This window comes from Strix aluco, chromosome 1 (genome assembly GCF_031877795.1).
Source record: "Strix aluco isolate bStrAlu1 chromosome 1, bStrAlu1.hap1, whole genome shotgun sequence".
Taxonomy (NCBI): Eukaryota; Metazoa; Chordata; class Aves; order Strigiformes; family Strigidae; genus Strix; species Strix aluco.
This window is the reverse complement of record NC_133931.1, coordinates 154,581,081-154,596,416: the sequence shown is the minus strand read 5'-3', so window position 1 is coordinate 154,596,416 and position 15,336 is coordinate 154,581,081. Positions and strand designations below refer to the sequence as shown.

At 39.3% G+C, this 15,336-nt stretch overlaps 1 protein-coding gene across 2 annotated transcripts in view; it reads right to left on the bottom strand.

The window, feature by feature from the left end:
• The window catches only part of BMPER (BMP binding endothelial regulator), a 150,884-nt gene that overhangs the window by 109,792 nt on the left and 25,756 nt on the right, over positions 1–15,336 (bottom strand). For both annotated transcript variants that reach the window (XM_074849815.1, XM_074849823.1), the window contains 3 exons: positions 4,011–4,093; positions 2,390–2,480; positions 1,485–1,567 (listed from right to left, as the gene is read on the bottom strand). In XM_074849815.1, coding sequence (XP_074705916.1) covers positions 1,485–1,567; positions 2,390–2,480; positions 4,011–4,093 — 257 coding nt within the window. The remainder of the gene's footprint in view (positions 1–1,484; positions 1,568–2,389; positions 2,481–4,010; positions 4,094–15,336) is intronic.

The following is a 15,336-nucleotide window of genomic DNA, read 5'->3' as shown; positions in this document are numbered from 1 at the left end:
GAAAGACCCTCAGGCCTGACTCTATATTCTTGTATTTCTTTATATTGTTCTCCCCAAATATCTCCCACCACCTCCCATGCTCTTCTCAGTACAGTTGCTTTTGTTATTCAGGAAACAAAGAAAAGTTGATCAAGGAGATATTGGCACACCAACAACTGGGCAATAAGGAATATCTGTACAGTACTTATGAAAGAGCAAAGCACAGCCCGAAAAGACTCAAACATGTTTCCACAGACTTCTCAACCATTCAGACCTGCCTTCCCCTGAGGAACATGACTAAGGAAAGCTGCAGTGTAATGCTACTGCTTTACAGCTGAAGCTGAAGTGAGAGGGGGACCCACCAAACACAGAGGGTGCTAGCAATGTTCCTCAGCCTGGGAGTGGAGGCATTCAGCAGAGCAGGAGCACAGAGTGTATATCACTGTGACATGCAATGGCATATTTTCATTATTACAGGATTAAAACTTAAAAAAATCACCCAAACAAAATGACCTGAGCAATGTAATTCTCCACAGGATCAGTGATGATTTAGTGTAAATTAATTTTGCAGATTAACAGGATTTTTTTTTCCCAAAAAAGAGTCCAAGTTCTCTGCAGCACCTTCATTAAATGTGTGTGTGTGTGTGTGTGTGTATGTATAAATACATATTAATTTTTGAATTATATCCTTCTCTCCTCCATTTTATTTTATTTTCATGATGCAGGAAAGCTGTGTCTGGTACTGACACAACTCTAGGCATTCTACTGAAACGTAAAGTTCCCCAGCCTTGTATTTTGTGCTGATAACCAGATCCTCGATTGCAACAAAAGCAGTGATTTGCACTTTGCATTTTACTGGTCTCACAGATCACACCAATGAAGTCAAAGTTATCTGCCCCAACCCATACAGCATTATCTTTTAACTTAATGGAAGTGAAAGAAAAGCCTGTGCTCATTACCCAAAGGATGCAATTATTACTTCCTCTCTATATTGTTGCTAGTCAAGGATAAAATCCAGGATATGACCTTTTCATTAAGTGTCAAGCCAAAATCCACCTGGGACAGCCTAAGGAGGCTACCCTCATCCTTTCACTCAGTAATTCAGAGCAAAGGCCTTTGCCGCATACAGCTGAAAGGAATCCTTGTGAAAGATTGGTTAAGGAATCATCTAATAAATGTTGATCAACAGATGAAACCCAAAAAGCTTTCTGTCTCTTCCTGCACGATCCCATCACAAAAAAAGCATCACGAATTTAACGCATCAACCCTCTCCCCAATATCCTGCTCTATCTGCATACAGTGTAAGGTCACAAAAAAGATGATAAACTCAGAATATGAGTGATATACTGTATTAGCGTGGTAAAATCTTCAATAGAAACCTGAACTCCAAGCGAAGAATGCATAACAGTGTTGAATTCCTTATATTTTTTGTTTTGTTATGGCAATAATAACATGCCTTTTGAAGTTCATACAGGGAGATACAGTGCCAAAAGGCAAATACTTACAATACAAGAGCACTTGGTACATTTATTTCCTTCAGGCCTAAATTCTTCTCCTTCATTGTAAAGTCTCCCTTCAAATATACAGCCTGGAAAACAGCATTTGAATAAGTTTAGCTCAGAATAGCACACTGCCTTTTCTCTGTAATACACCCCACCACAGGACAATATGAAAAGTAAATGGTATCATCCACTCTGATACAAATGACTTCAGAAGCCTTTACAAAAGCCTTGTGAACCCCCAAACATCTTTTTGGGGAAAGAAAGCCTCCTTCTATAGCAGACAAATTTGCACCAATGCAGTCAAGGCTAAGTCAGGTCTTCCATTAAAAGTGGCTTTGAAACACTTTTCTAAGCTGTTTGCTTTTTACTACTCATTCTTACTCCCTGAGTTTACATTAGATGTTGGCAAAAATTATAACTAATTAGAATACAATAAACCCATTATATCACAACTGGAGCAGTGCTTCCCTACAAAACCTCTGTTAAAATCAAATTAGCCTACAAAAGCATGTTAATTCGCTACTGTGCTTCACAAAGGCAACCCATTCCCACCCCTCTTCAAAAAGTGTGTCTCCTTTTTTAGGATTACTCTTACACTTCCCCTCCTAACAAAATCCCAGTCATCAGCCAGGCAAACCCAGCTGACAGACCATCTGAAAAATGACATAAATACATCTGTGGATATTGCCATAGGCTGTTGCCTATGCATCCCCTAGTCTGTATGTCCTCTACTGAAAAATGTTAAACAAGCTCTTCTTGTGTCATTTAGTGCATTGCAAGCCACTGGCCCACATTTTTGTAACTTGTCAAGAATAAGGGAGAAGTTAGAAGCAACCTCCCAGGTAATGACAGCTATCATTAGAAATACAGTTGCACATGTGGAGCGGCATCTTCCCATGAAATCTCACCTGGACACACAGGACAACACATTCCCATGAGTTTGGAAGGGTTTTTGCAATGAACAACACACTGTACCTCCGACTCTACTATCACTCCTTCCTGAAAAAGAAGCAGATCAGACATGTTCATTGTTAGCATTGTGGTTGCTTTAACAAGCAAAAATCCACAATTACTAGCAGTACAATTAAAGCCTGGCACATGCTGTGGAGCACTGGATTGCAAAACCTATTTTCTTTCTGTACCTGCTGCCTGGTATCAGGATTCAGTTTAATCCACAGTCAAAAGATCCACTTGAGTCTCCCTGACTCCAGACACAAGATTTGCCTGAAAATGCATCAGGTAAGAAACCAAGCACCTTCTTAGGAAAAGGAATCCTGCTTTATCAGGAATCCTTAGCCTCAGTAATCTGCCATACAGCTCTGGTGAAAACAGGCCAGACACAAGGCATTCTCGTCCCTCTCCCCTTGGAGGAAAAAAGACTTAGAAAACAGATAAAAGCATCTTGTTCTGTAGAGGGGAGACGCTTATCTTTGATGCTTTGCCTGATAAGTATTAGTAAATTAACATTTCCTGTACTTCTTGTTGAAGAAGTCAAGAGTCCTCCTGAACAAATCTAGGTGTGAGGATCTGTGCACAAAAAGCTGCTACTTGGTTTTTTTCCGCTTGCAGCTTTTCAGTTGGAGGCAAGGGAAACCTGTTTTTTAAATGTGTGGATCTAGGGTAAACAGGATCACCCACTTTTGCATTTAGACACTGAAACAGGCAATAAAAAATTGCTCATTTAATGTAGCTAGTAGTGATGAGTATCTAAATTCACACTATGAGTATCTTTTCATTAAGTGCAAAGATATAGAATCTGCTGCTCCAGCTTTATTCTTCTCGGTGTACTTGTCTTTAAAAATGTGGGTGGGTTTCATAGAGCAGAAGTGTCACAGAAGGAGAAAAACCTTGAAACTCTTCCTGTTTGTAGAAGCTCTTCATACTCATTCATCTCTCCTCTTTCCAATAGTTGCAATTCTTAGTAGCTGCCTGACTGTTATTATTAAAACCGGAGCAAATTGTCAGCAAAAATGGCAGACCTATTCACAGACAGAAACTGAAATTCCCTACATAATTACTTGATTTGTGCCTGAAAATGGACAATCTTGCAAATGTTCTGGTTGCAGATAGGCAAGCTACCAAAAATACCACTGTGTTAACAGCACAGGAGCCCAGGAAAAGATGTAGTTGTGGGCTTCTCTTAAAGAACATCCCAGGTAAAACACATGGACACATACACACAAAAGTGTCCAATTACTAAAATAATAATTTATATCTCACAAAAGGCTTAGCATGCTGAAAAAAAGATGACTTATTTCAAGGTCAAGACAGCAGGAAATGGCACAGCTGTGTACCTCTCCCTCAGCAATGTTTGGGTATCACGGTACTCAAGGCATATAAAACCTATCCTTCTGAATGTTTGGTTATAGCTGGCCACATCTGAGTGGATTTAAACTACTTTAAATGCAAAGTCCATATTGTGCTTTGGGTATCAAATATTTCAAGTTATTTGGATTGGATAAAAAAAGGCTCAGAATTTCATGGGAAAAACTCACAACTCAATTAGCACGATTCTGATGACATCCTTACCTGACACTGGTATGTAACACAGGGATTGCTAGGGAGGTGCCATTTCATAGAGCTGTTGTACGTATTTCCTCCAAAACTGCAATCTAGAGGAAGAGAGAGAAGCATATCAATTCAGCTGAACGCAATGATCTCGTGGGAGGCTGCTGATGAGGATCACAGAGCAGCATCCCAAATGTGACCCATCCTCTCCCCTGGGTTAACAGAAGAGGTAAAGCTGAGAGCTGGGACTGACAAGAAAGATCAGGTCCTGGGAGGGCTGGCAGCACCACCACCCTGGACATCTGCTGCTGATGCATGACTGGCCAAACTCCTTACTAACGACGACTGTTCAAGACAAACCAAAATCAGTGACAATTTACCTAAAAATGGATGTCAGTGGTTATTCTGCAGTCCATTCAGGAGCTGCTCAGCCACTTACGCACTGGAGTGGGGAGACAGAGAAGACAGGGTAAGAGAAGAGCTGGAAATGTTCTTCATCCAGCCTGGCAATGCTATCCTCATCCATTAACCAAAACCCCCAGGAGAGCTCTTCAGCCAGCGCAGCTCAGTGTGGATGAACTGACATCAGCAGAGCTACCCCTCCTTTATACCTTTTCAGTTTCATGACAGAAGGGATCAACGTCCACATAAACTAAAAGCCATCAAGCTCTTCCGTGTTGGTGATGAATCTCTAAGTGGGACATTTTGGAGTCTCACAGGGTTTGGTTTTATGTCTCTGTGCGTTACATGACAACTTTGTTAACAGAAAATAGGTTGGTTTGCCCACGCAGAGGATCAGCACGCATTTTTTGTGCAAAATTAAGTTTCACTGAGCCATTTGGAAAAAAAAAAACCCAAACATTAATTTTCACATTTTTGATTACATGTTCCTACTAGTTTCGCTTCCCACTCTTTGACTGTTTTCTGTTATTTTGCAAAAGGGAAAACCAAAAAGGAACACAAAGAAAAGAATAAATCTCCAGAAAATCAAAACTAGAAAACATATATTAAGCGGAAATAAAATATTTGTTTTAAAATAGTTTATTAACACAAAATGGTTTCAATTAAAAATTAATTGTTTGGAGAGCTAAAGTGTTTCTGAAAAAAAACTTTAGAAGCAACACATACCCCATTTTCTGCAGGAAAAAATGCCCATTTTCCATTTACTGCTCTGAGGTTTTTTTCCTAGTCTGTTTTATTCAAAATGAGCTTGATCAAAGGGCTCATGAAACCAACAGGAGTCTTGCCAGAGACTTTGAAACACAGACAAATACACAGAGTCACCAAGCACAAAACTACAATCAGTCAAATGATGCCCACGGCACCATTCTCTTTCCACACCCTACATGAGCAGCTACTCTAAGTCATTTTCTGCTGTGTAGGGTGCACTGTCCTGAACTGCTTTGGGCTACATTTTATGCCCTTCTGAAAATAAAGACAAGTTATCAGCCTTACACCAGTAAATCTTTGAGCCCACTGTGTAAGAAAAATTGAGGGTCACAACTCTGAACTGCTGAGGAACTTAAAATACCCACAAAATCATTTTGAATTAAATCCAAAATTTAAAGGAAAACTGATATATAAAGATCATTTACAAATGTGTTAACTGCCTCCAGTTAAGATCTTAAATAACAGAAGACTTATACTTCAGGATTTGCAGTATTCAGAAATTTTTCCAGGCTAAATACAGAGCAACACAGGAGAAATTTGCAGATGCTTTGGCTATTTCACTTATCTAAGCTGAAACAGGTATGTTTTTAAGAGTTGATCAGTAGTCTAAGAGCTGGCTGTGATAATTTAATCTTTGACAAATATTGAAAGGTACAAAGTATACGTCTGAATCTCACTTTTTTTTTTTTTTAAGTAGAAAAGCCTCTATGAAGTGGTTTTGAATAATAAAATGTTTAGATTCTCAGCATATTAAATACAGTTCTGCGTGAGCTCTCATACATGCAGGCCAACATGTCAAGCCCTATACTACTTTTACGCATTTTGAAGTCCCATTCTGGAAAATACTGAGCTAATCTTGTAGCACAGTCTCACTTACTGCTCACTGCAAACCCTGATGAGTGGCAGAGTCTGTTCAACGTGTTTTAGCATCCTCAAGTTGCAGAAGCCCAGGCCATACTGTCATATTGGTCCCAGTCCAAGAAAGAGTTTACACGTGTGCTAGACACTCAACGTGGGAAAAGCTGTGTTGTTAAATATCTGTGTATGTGTTTTACCAGATGGGTCTGGCACCTTCAGAACTGTGCAGAATCAAGGGCCAGGTTGGAAACTAGCAACTGCAAAATACCTTGCATATTTGCTCACCAATTATGTTCTTTAATTTAAAATGTTTCCTCTGTAAGAAAGCTAATGACCCAGGGCTAATCTGCATGCACAGATGTGCATATTAAACTGAAATTTTCAGTTCAAGGATTAGTTTGGTCAAGAAAGCATGAAGGTGGTGTGTCTGTGCAGTCACCAGTGCTCTCACTTAAAATGCATACCCAAGCTATGCTGCAGAATCCTCTGCCCTGCAGCACCAGACATTGTCCCTGTGGAAAGCAGCAAGGGGGGAGTTGCACCCCACCTGCCTGCAAGCCATTTCTGTCACTGATACATGGTGCTGCCAGCACTGGGGAACGGCACGCCAGAAGTAACCATGGCAGGGAGAGCTTGCAGGCAGCAAAAGGGAAATTTAGAAATGGATATCTGGATGGGAAAGTCTGCAGAATCACTGGAGATACTAAGATCACTCTCGAGCTTTGGCACAGTCCAGCAGGTTGAATAAGGGACGCAGAGCAGCATTGTGCAAGCACCAGTGCTTGCAAGGCACGGTGGGAGCTGGATTTCAGCAGATGCTCAGTTGAGGAAAACAGCACAAAGGAAGAGGAGAGCTAGCCCTAACACAAGCAGGCTTGGTGAGAGCTGGGGGAAAACTTAATGCCAGGCAAACTGAAGAGAGGGCATGAAAGGAAGTGCTTTACAATATCTGGGTGAGATTTTAACCTGTCTCTGACCAGAGGTGTGCCCTCACACTCTGCCCTTTGGACGCCCCAGAGCTACACCTACCACTCTTCAAAAGAAAAAGAAACAAAGCCCACATACCGGCTAGTTTCGCTGAACCTCACTTTCAATGTACAAATCTCTCAGCTGACACATGCAAACATATACCCAGACTTTCCTAGCCCACCTCCTCGTAGCATGGAAGTTTATAAGCCTCACCTAAATTCAGCTGAGTGAAACCTGCCTTGCTCCATATGCCAACTCAGTCAAGCCATTCTAGCTTGCCATGGTTAAAGGTCCACCATATTTGGCTTGGAAAATAGCAGTCACTGAATATCTCACATCCAAAGTCCCAGATCTCAATATCTACAACAGAGTATGGTAGAACATACTTCAAGCTCCTAAAAGCTGCTTTAATTCCCTTTGGAAATACTATTACATTAACTTACTGTCTCCATCCACCATTTGAAAGGGAGAGCAGGGAAAAAGAATAAATCAAGAAAGATCAGAGCTTAGCACAATCACTTAAATGCCATCCACTTACTTCTGCCTGAATAAATACTTAAAACTTTAAAAGAAAGGGCTACAGAGGAGGTTTTCAAGAGGGGAACCCGAAAAGCCTGAGAATATTCTAAGGAGTACAGTATCTAAGTAACAGATCTAAGTAATCTACAATCTAAGTAACAGATTCGAGATTAATAGGTAAATTTGATCCTGTGACACATACCGCATAAGGAAAACCTTTAGCATTCCACATACAGAAGGAAGCTAAGTATCAGTGGTCTATATCAATTTTAATGGAGCTAAGGTGATTCATATCAGTCAAGGAGTGTGTCTTAATTTTTTAGTCCTTCATGCTTCTTTCTTTAAGAATAGCTGGTGTTTTATTAATGTAAAATATTAACTTTCAGTTAGTTGTAGGTTTTGTTCCTATTACCTGCTTCAACCCTAATAGTTCAGATAAGTTCTGGACAAACATGCAAGCTGAAAGTTGCTTATCTGAATCAAAACAAACCACTGAATACTTTGAAGTTGGTCAACTGTTGTATATGCAGTGGAAACTGCTAATTACTTTCTAGTCACCTCATAAAAGCAAAATGATCCTCTAGACTTGAGTCATTCCTGCAGAAAAAAATATCTATAACATAGTTAAATCACTTCTAATATACTAATTTAGCTATTTTGTTTCAATGTTGTGCATGCCTTACATGAGCATTGTAGTTTCAAACATAATAAACCAACTTTTGGCTGATTTAATCTGAAAAAGAGCAATTTAATTCCAAAACAAGCATCCTCACACAGAATTGGACCAGAATAACAAAAGAGATAAATTACAGCAGATTTTGTTATTGGCACGTGGACAAGTTGACAATCAGGAAGCCATTTGTCTTTCCAAATCCAGTAACACTGTTAAATGACCCTTTTTTTTTCTTCCCCAGACATCCCAGCACAGAGCAGTATCATGAAGATAGGGAAATTGACTGTAAGAAACAGTCGAGCAGTGCTAAAGCTCAACCAGTGTCCTCAGGAGTTCATTAAAAACAAGCCTTTATTACTCAATTTGACATTGCCTAATAAGATTCCAGAAAAGATTTTTGCTTACTTTAGGCTAATGAGAATTTTATAGACAAGTCATTTCCTTATTCTCCCAAGAGAAAGTGATAGATTGGTGCACAATAGACTGGCTCCCCATCCCTCATTTCTTCATCGTCTTTCTTCTCCTATTAAGTCTTTTTCTTGCTTTCCCTCCACTTTCTATTTAAAAAAGTAACCTCTCTATTGGCATGGAAAATAAACATTAGGAAAAAGAAAACAGTCAGAAGACATGTTTTATTTAGTGTTTGATAAATTAATCCTCAGGGAGGTATCCAGGCATGCTAACACTAAATACCAGTTCTAGCCAAAAAAAAAACCCCAAACCAAACCAAAAACCCCAAACAAAAAAAATCCCCCAATAACGTCCACATTATGCAGTATTTCCCTGGCATGAAATCTGTTGGCCAAAATAAGAGAACTGTGAATCACACATACACCTATTATAAAATATATTTTCACATGTCTTAATGATGGTAAAGCCATTGACAGCTACTAGAAAATTAAACTTCCTATTGGGTAACCCTGGTTTTCATTTGTCAACACAGAAGTGTGAAAATATAGACAAAATCTCCCATGCTTATTAAGTCTAACTCTAAACAGTGAAAATCCAAGTCTTTCCTCTGTAACTGAGCACAATCAAACCTATTCACAGCTGAGCCATCACAATCACAATACCCAAGGGATGCAAGGCGCAGGGGCCACATAAAGGGCGTAAAACACAGCAGAGTGAAGTGGCCATGGAGGTGAGCTGTGATGGGACTGCCCAGTTCACAGGCATATGATGCAAAGCAGCTCATATTGGCTGAGCAAATAGCAGCAAAGACATCAACTCCTCCCAGTGATGTTTTTGCTCCCTGCACCCCCACTGGAACTGAATTTCACCTTCTCAAATGTATGTATAGGGGGAAAAAAGTCATTCTGCAGGGTCCATAAGAACCTCGTGATCCAAAATGCCATATAGTTAGAGTTGCCATTGAATCTTGAGCTGATATTCGATATGCTTGCCAAGCCTGGCAGCTGGAGAATTGTGACCTCTCGTGGTTACGGGGGGTGTCATGAAGGATGTTGCTTGGTGACACAATTACTTGCCATTTATACCTTCTTTCCTCACACCAGCAAAATCATTCATGATCAGTAGAGCTTACAGCTTCAAAGTTAAACAGTAAAATAAATTCTTGTTTCAGTATTAAGTGTCCTAAGATGTTTATCACGTTATTCCAGAGAGACATTACATGTGAACATCGTGTGAAGCCTCCAGCCTGGTCTTCAGTTTCCTTTTACTTTGCTGCACCAGACACAGTGTCCACACACAAGGTACAAAAGTGCATTCACATATCACCACAGAGGTCTCATGCTATTTTCTAATACAAGTGTCCTGAATGAGTGTCTCTGTGAATGTAAAAGTCTGGGTAACTGATGTTTGGCTGCAAAAGTATTTATGACAACATATAAAGATGGTTCATTGAAAGCTTCTTATCTAAATGGAAAATTATATTAACCAAGGAAATAAGAAAATCTGAAATTTGAGGCACTACTGAACAAACAGTATACACCAGATATTCAAGGGATATGAAATGTATGTGCTAAGACCTTTGTAAGAAGAGTTAACTCAAATGAAGGATGGAGACCTTTTCTTAGGCATAACCAGAAGTAATCAAAGCTAGCACCATGATGATACTGGATGATACTGTCCTTAGTGGCTATACATCAGTGCTTCAAAATCCCTGCCTTTACTTGAAATACAAAGCTAGAAATTGAATAAACTTTGAAACTGTACCACCAGCCTCAAGCAACAGGCCTTCAGGTGCAGAGCTGGAGCACATTACCAAGAGACTGAGAGGCAGTGAGAAAGGCCAAAAGAAAAGTTAAAACATGATTATGTCCCCAGACCATCTCTTTCCATAACCAGTCTCTGACAGATCCCAGTACTAGATTATTCAGATGAAGATGAAAAATATTTTAGTAGGAAAATATATAATTATCTTCCCAGCCCATCCCCATCCATCCATGTATTAGATTGCACCCTTGTCTCGGAAAGCTTGCCTTAAAGCATGCAAGGATGGGCTGCAAGTTACAGTGCTCCATCAGAGGCCCACACAAAAGCCCCCCCTGGTCAGACTTACAGCAGGGCACCAAACTGGTATCGGGTATCTCATACTAGGGGTGTCCACAGGTGAACAAAGTGACAAATGTATGTATGACTCCTGCAAGGCATTAGCAGAGCAGCCAGAACACTGACAAACTCATAACCTCCCTCTAACTTCTGATGCAAGCCAGCCCTAATAGCTGAAATTGGCTGCAATCCTCAACCATAATATTTGATATCCTTTCCAAGAAATGCACAATTAACTACAATAGGTTTGGATATTCAATATTCAGAGGAACTAGTGCTGCTGTTGCCTGGGCTGTGATTACATTCTCTGGTAGACTCCAGATCAGTGGAGCATAGCACGTGAAGCTCTAAGATCATTAATTAATTTTTAAAAAAACACAGAACAAAAAACGCCATAGTAACTCTCAAACGTTAATAAGGGCAGAAAAGCAAAATTGAACATGGAAAGTAAAAGAAACTTCACACCAAATCGTATCTGTTGTAACAAATACCCACCCATTTTGTCTTTGCACATCCATAGAAGATTCAGACTCTTAGGATAAGAAAGTAGAATATGATGCACAATTTCAGAAATGCAAACTTCAGGCAGCCATGAGCCCATAATACCACTTCTTCAGAGAGCAAATACCTTATTACTAGAGGAGTAGAGAGCTCTATATCCAAGTGACAAGTCTCCATCCAACTAAATAAAAAAATGCTGCCAAGTCTATTTCTATAATCTCAATGATCTTGTGTGTTTTCATTAAACATATTAAATAAAATGAGAGATGAAAAGTGGCCTTTTTATCCTATACTAAAGTAATAAGAGGGCTTAATTTTTTAATATTTTCAAAATGAATAGTATGCTAGAGGTATATAGCATGGTTTATAAACTACAGTAAGTATCTGTCAGAAGAATAATCTCACTGAAAATTTTCACTATTATACTTAGTTGTTTGCATTCTCCTTGCAGCAGGGAGCCATAGTCATGGGCCCACATTTCTCTGTTCCAGACTTTGCACAAATACACAGCAAAAGAGAGCCTTGACCCACTGACTTTGCCATCCAAGGTCCTATGGGCCTAAAGTCAAGAATAGTGTTAAAACACATTGCTAGTCTGGAGGATTAAAATCTTAAGTAAAGCCAAATCTTTTAATATGTTAGGGATAACACGTTGTTTCCACCACAGTGAATTTTCTGATTGCAAAAGCTATACTTGCTGCTGTTTCTTACTTTTTTGTTGATTAAGAAAAATGAAGAAAAATGCTAGAAATTAAGTAGCATACAAATAGCCAAATGGAAGCAAGGGAGTTATGCTCAGCACACAACCATTTGCAGGAAAAATTCTCTACCAAAAATTCAGTTTCTCCTGTATGCAAAGTTTTAAACACTGAAGTTCAGCTGGATGCACCATTGCAGGCGTATAGTATTTCTTCATTTCAGACTACTTCTTTGCTATCAGAGACACTGGGCCTACATACCCAGTCCTCATGCATTCCTCATAATAAAATAAAATATCCTGGCAGCAATGTCACAAATGACTAATGAGTGGTGGTTTCCTTCCTACACAAGTCAGTTCTGGAAACATACCCTTTGGTCTTGATATTATCCTCCTGATGTTGTACTCAAATGACAGCAGCCATTCATTCATTCATTCATTCATTTCTTCACAAGGTAGGAAGATGTGAAGCTATCAAAGAGAGCTGGCAAAGAGAGCCCGTAAGGCCTTATTAAGCTTTTCTAGGCTTTGGGAATGAAGCCAAGAAAAAAGCCATCAGGTTCTGATGTCTTTTCTTCGTAACATTTTGTTCACATTTAGATGAAATGCAACCAGTAAAAAAAAAAAAAAAAATTTAAAAAAATCCCTGTTTCCCTTTTCCTGCTTGCATTCCCTATGGGCACTCTGGCAGCTTGACAAAATAGTAACTGAGAACAAGCGCTGCAGGGCCAAGTCCCGGCTGCAGCTGAGCTCTGCACCGGGAGTGCTGGGGAGCTGCTGGGACACCAAAGGCAGTAGCTGAAGTGCTGCGCAGGCAGGCTGGTGTTTGCACCCTTGATTCCCCAAATATTCCCCACACGACACTCATTTCAGATTTTGCACAGAACAGAGCAGGAGCTTCAGCAGTGTCGGGAGCAGCAGGAGAGCAAGCAGCCTCCTCGAGGGTAGAGGTGGCTCCAGCAGCCTCTTCCTGTGGCACCAGAACAACCTGGTGACAATGTGTGGTGTTGGGACTGCTGTAGTTATACTGGTGTGTATTTTGCTTTACCTTTCAGAAAAAGCAGAAAAACTTATTCAGAACTTCACATTTACTTTGAAAATTAAGTGTTCAAGAACCTTTTTTTTTTTTTTTAATCCTGAAATGTAAAGTTGTTCTTGCATCTTAAGCACATAGGAACTGCCATCTTAGATCAGACCAAACATCCTTCTAGCCAAGTATCTTCTGTCTTGTAGCAGCCCATAACAGACACCAGGAAAAAGTAACAAATACAGGGCAAGCTCCATAGCTCTATGTTAGCCTCCAGAGGGGTGAGAATAAGCAGCCTATCTGGTATTGTTCCCTCAGTGGGAACACCATGAACTCACACAGAGGGATAACCAGGCATTTTGGTTTGTACCCTACTCCTTTCTTAATAAACCCAACATTCAGTTTTCCCTTTGGAGAGCTACTGGCGTTTGAGCTGATCCTGCCGCTGAAGCATCTTTTATAACACTGAGAAAGAGCTATTAATCAGTAATTTTCAACTCAGCCCAGTATTATATTTGTAAAGTTAGGACTGTTTTGTCCTGTGTGCACTCATTTATCCATGTTAACTTCCTTTGCCATTTTGTCATCCGTTGTTCAGTGTCCTGAGAACCTTCTGCAACTCCTTGCAGGCAGCCCTCCTCCTTTACTATGCTAGAGATCAGGTCATCATCATCAAACTTTCTGTCCCATTTCACCCCTTTTCTAGATCATTTCTGAGCACGTTGACAAGTTGAGATCTTTGCTAGGATCTGCTGGTAACCTTTTTCCATTATGAAAATAACCATTCATTATCACCACCTGTTAGTTTTGTTGGTGAGAAGAGTTTCTTTACAAACTCAGGGCTGCTTAGTTTCTTTAGTAGTTTTTGGTGAGGGATCTCGTTGGATGCCTTTTAGTTGGATCTCTCTGTCTATATACTTATTGGACTCTAGCATCTTTGTAAGATATAATTCTTCCCCCTTATATCACAATTATCTCTGTGCCTCCTAATTTTATTTTTGAACAGTTTCTATTAATTTTTCCATTAGAGATGTCAGGCATACCAATTTGCAGATGCCAGGCTCAAGCCTATTAATAATGTTCTGTAGGTACTCACCCCATTTCAGGATAAACAGAAAATCTTACAAGGAGTCTGAATGAAAATAATACATTAAAATTATATATTAAAATAATATCTGTATCCTCAACTTTGAAACATTAATTTTCCTTTAGTGTAGAATCATTTTGTATGCATGCCTGCACATATAATATGTATGTATATAAATCTTCAGACCATTGACAAACTACACATCCCATTATGGAAAGGAAAAATCAACCTCCAGCCTAATCAAACCAATGCTTAGGAATCTTTGACACTAAACACAATTTGACAAAAGAAATAAATTACATTTAATTTATGTAAAAAGTGTAACTACAAATTCTTACTGTTTCAGTAATGCTTTAATTTTTTTTCCCAGTTAATTTCCTTTTTGTTTAAGTGTCAGGCTTCTGGTCAAATCCTCAAATTGAGGCTTGCCAAACCTATGCCAAAGTTGCAGCACAGAAGCAAACCATGAGTACAGCAGCTAACACACCTCTGCAACCATCCAGGAAAAACACACATCCATCATATATCTCTTCCGTCTGAATTTCAGTGTAATCTGTTTTCCTGCATTTGTATTTCCTCTGGGAAAGCAATAAATGCTTGCATTTCCCAACAATTTATTCTACCCTATCTCCTTTTCAAAACCACTCTATCACCACTGGGGAATTAAACAACAGAGAGGAATAAAGAAAAGTAAAGCCGTCTGAATCTGACATTCTCCACCTCATTGATTGTGTCAGCAGTCCCTCAACAAAATTAGTGTTTTAGAGCACATTACTTACTGCATCAACGTAAAAAAAGACTAGTTTTCAACTTCATCTACCTGCACATTTTGCATGTGGATAAGCATGGTAGTTACATGCCATGCATGCTTACATATTTCATTTATTAATTTTTAAATATTTGATAATTATCTCATTCTAAAGAGCTTGGATGATACAGTGTTGGCCAATAAATAAATGTATAATGTTCAGATTGTTGCCCATTTTGGCTTTAATAAAAATGTCCATGATATTATTATGTGATACAGGAAATATTTAGTAAAATGAATAGAACTTGCTTGGTTTGTTTGTAGTATGAGGAGAAATAAAAATAGTCATGAATAATTACTCTGCTCTTTATTACTCAGAAGCATTACTCCTATTCTGTCCGACCACACAAAAAGTTTAAGGAATTCCTATTGACTGGTAACTACTAGCAGATTGATGTTGACCTAAAATATTTCTGACAAAGTCATAAAAGGAGATATCTCCTAAAAGACTGACAAAATATCAACCAAGTACAATAAAGAGGCATTTCTAAAGGGCTGCCGCTGCACAAGAACTAATAATTACAGGA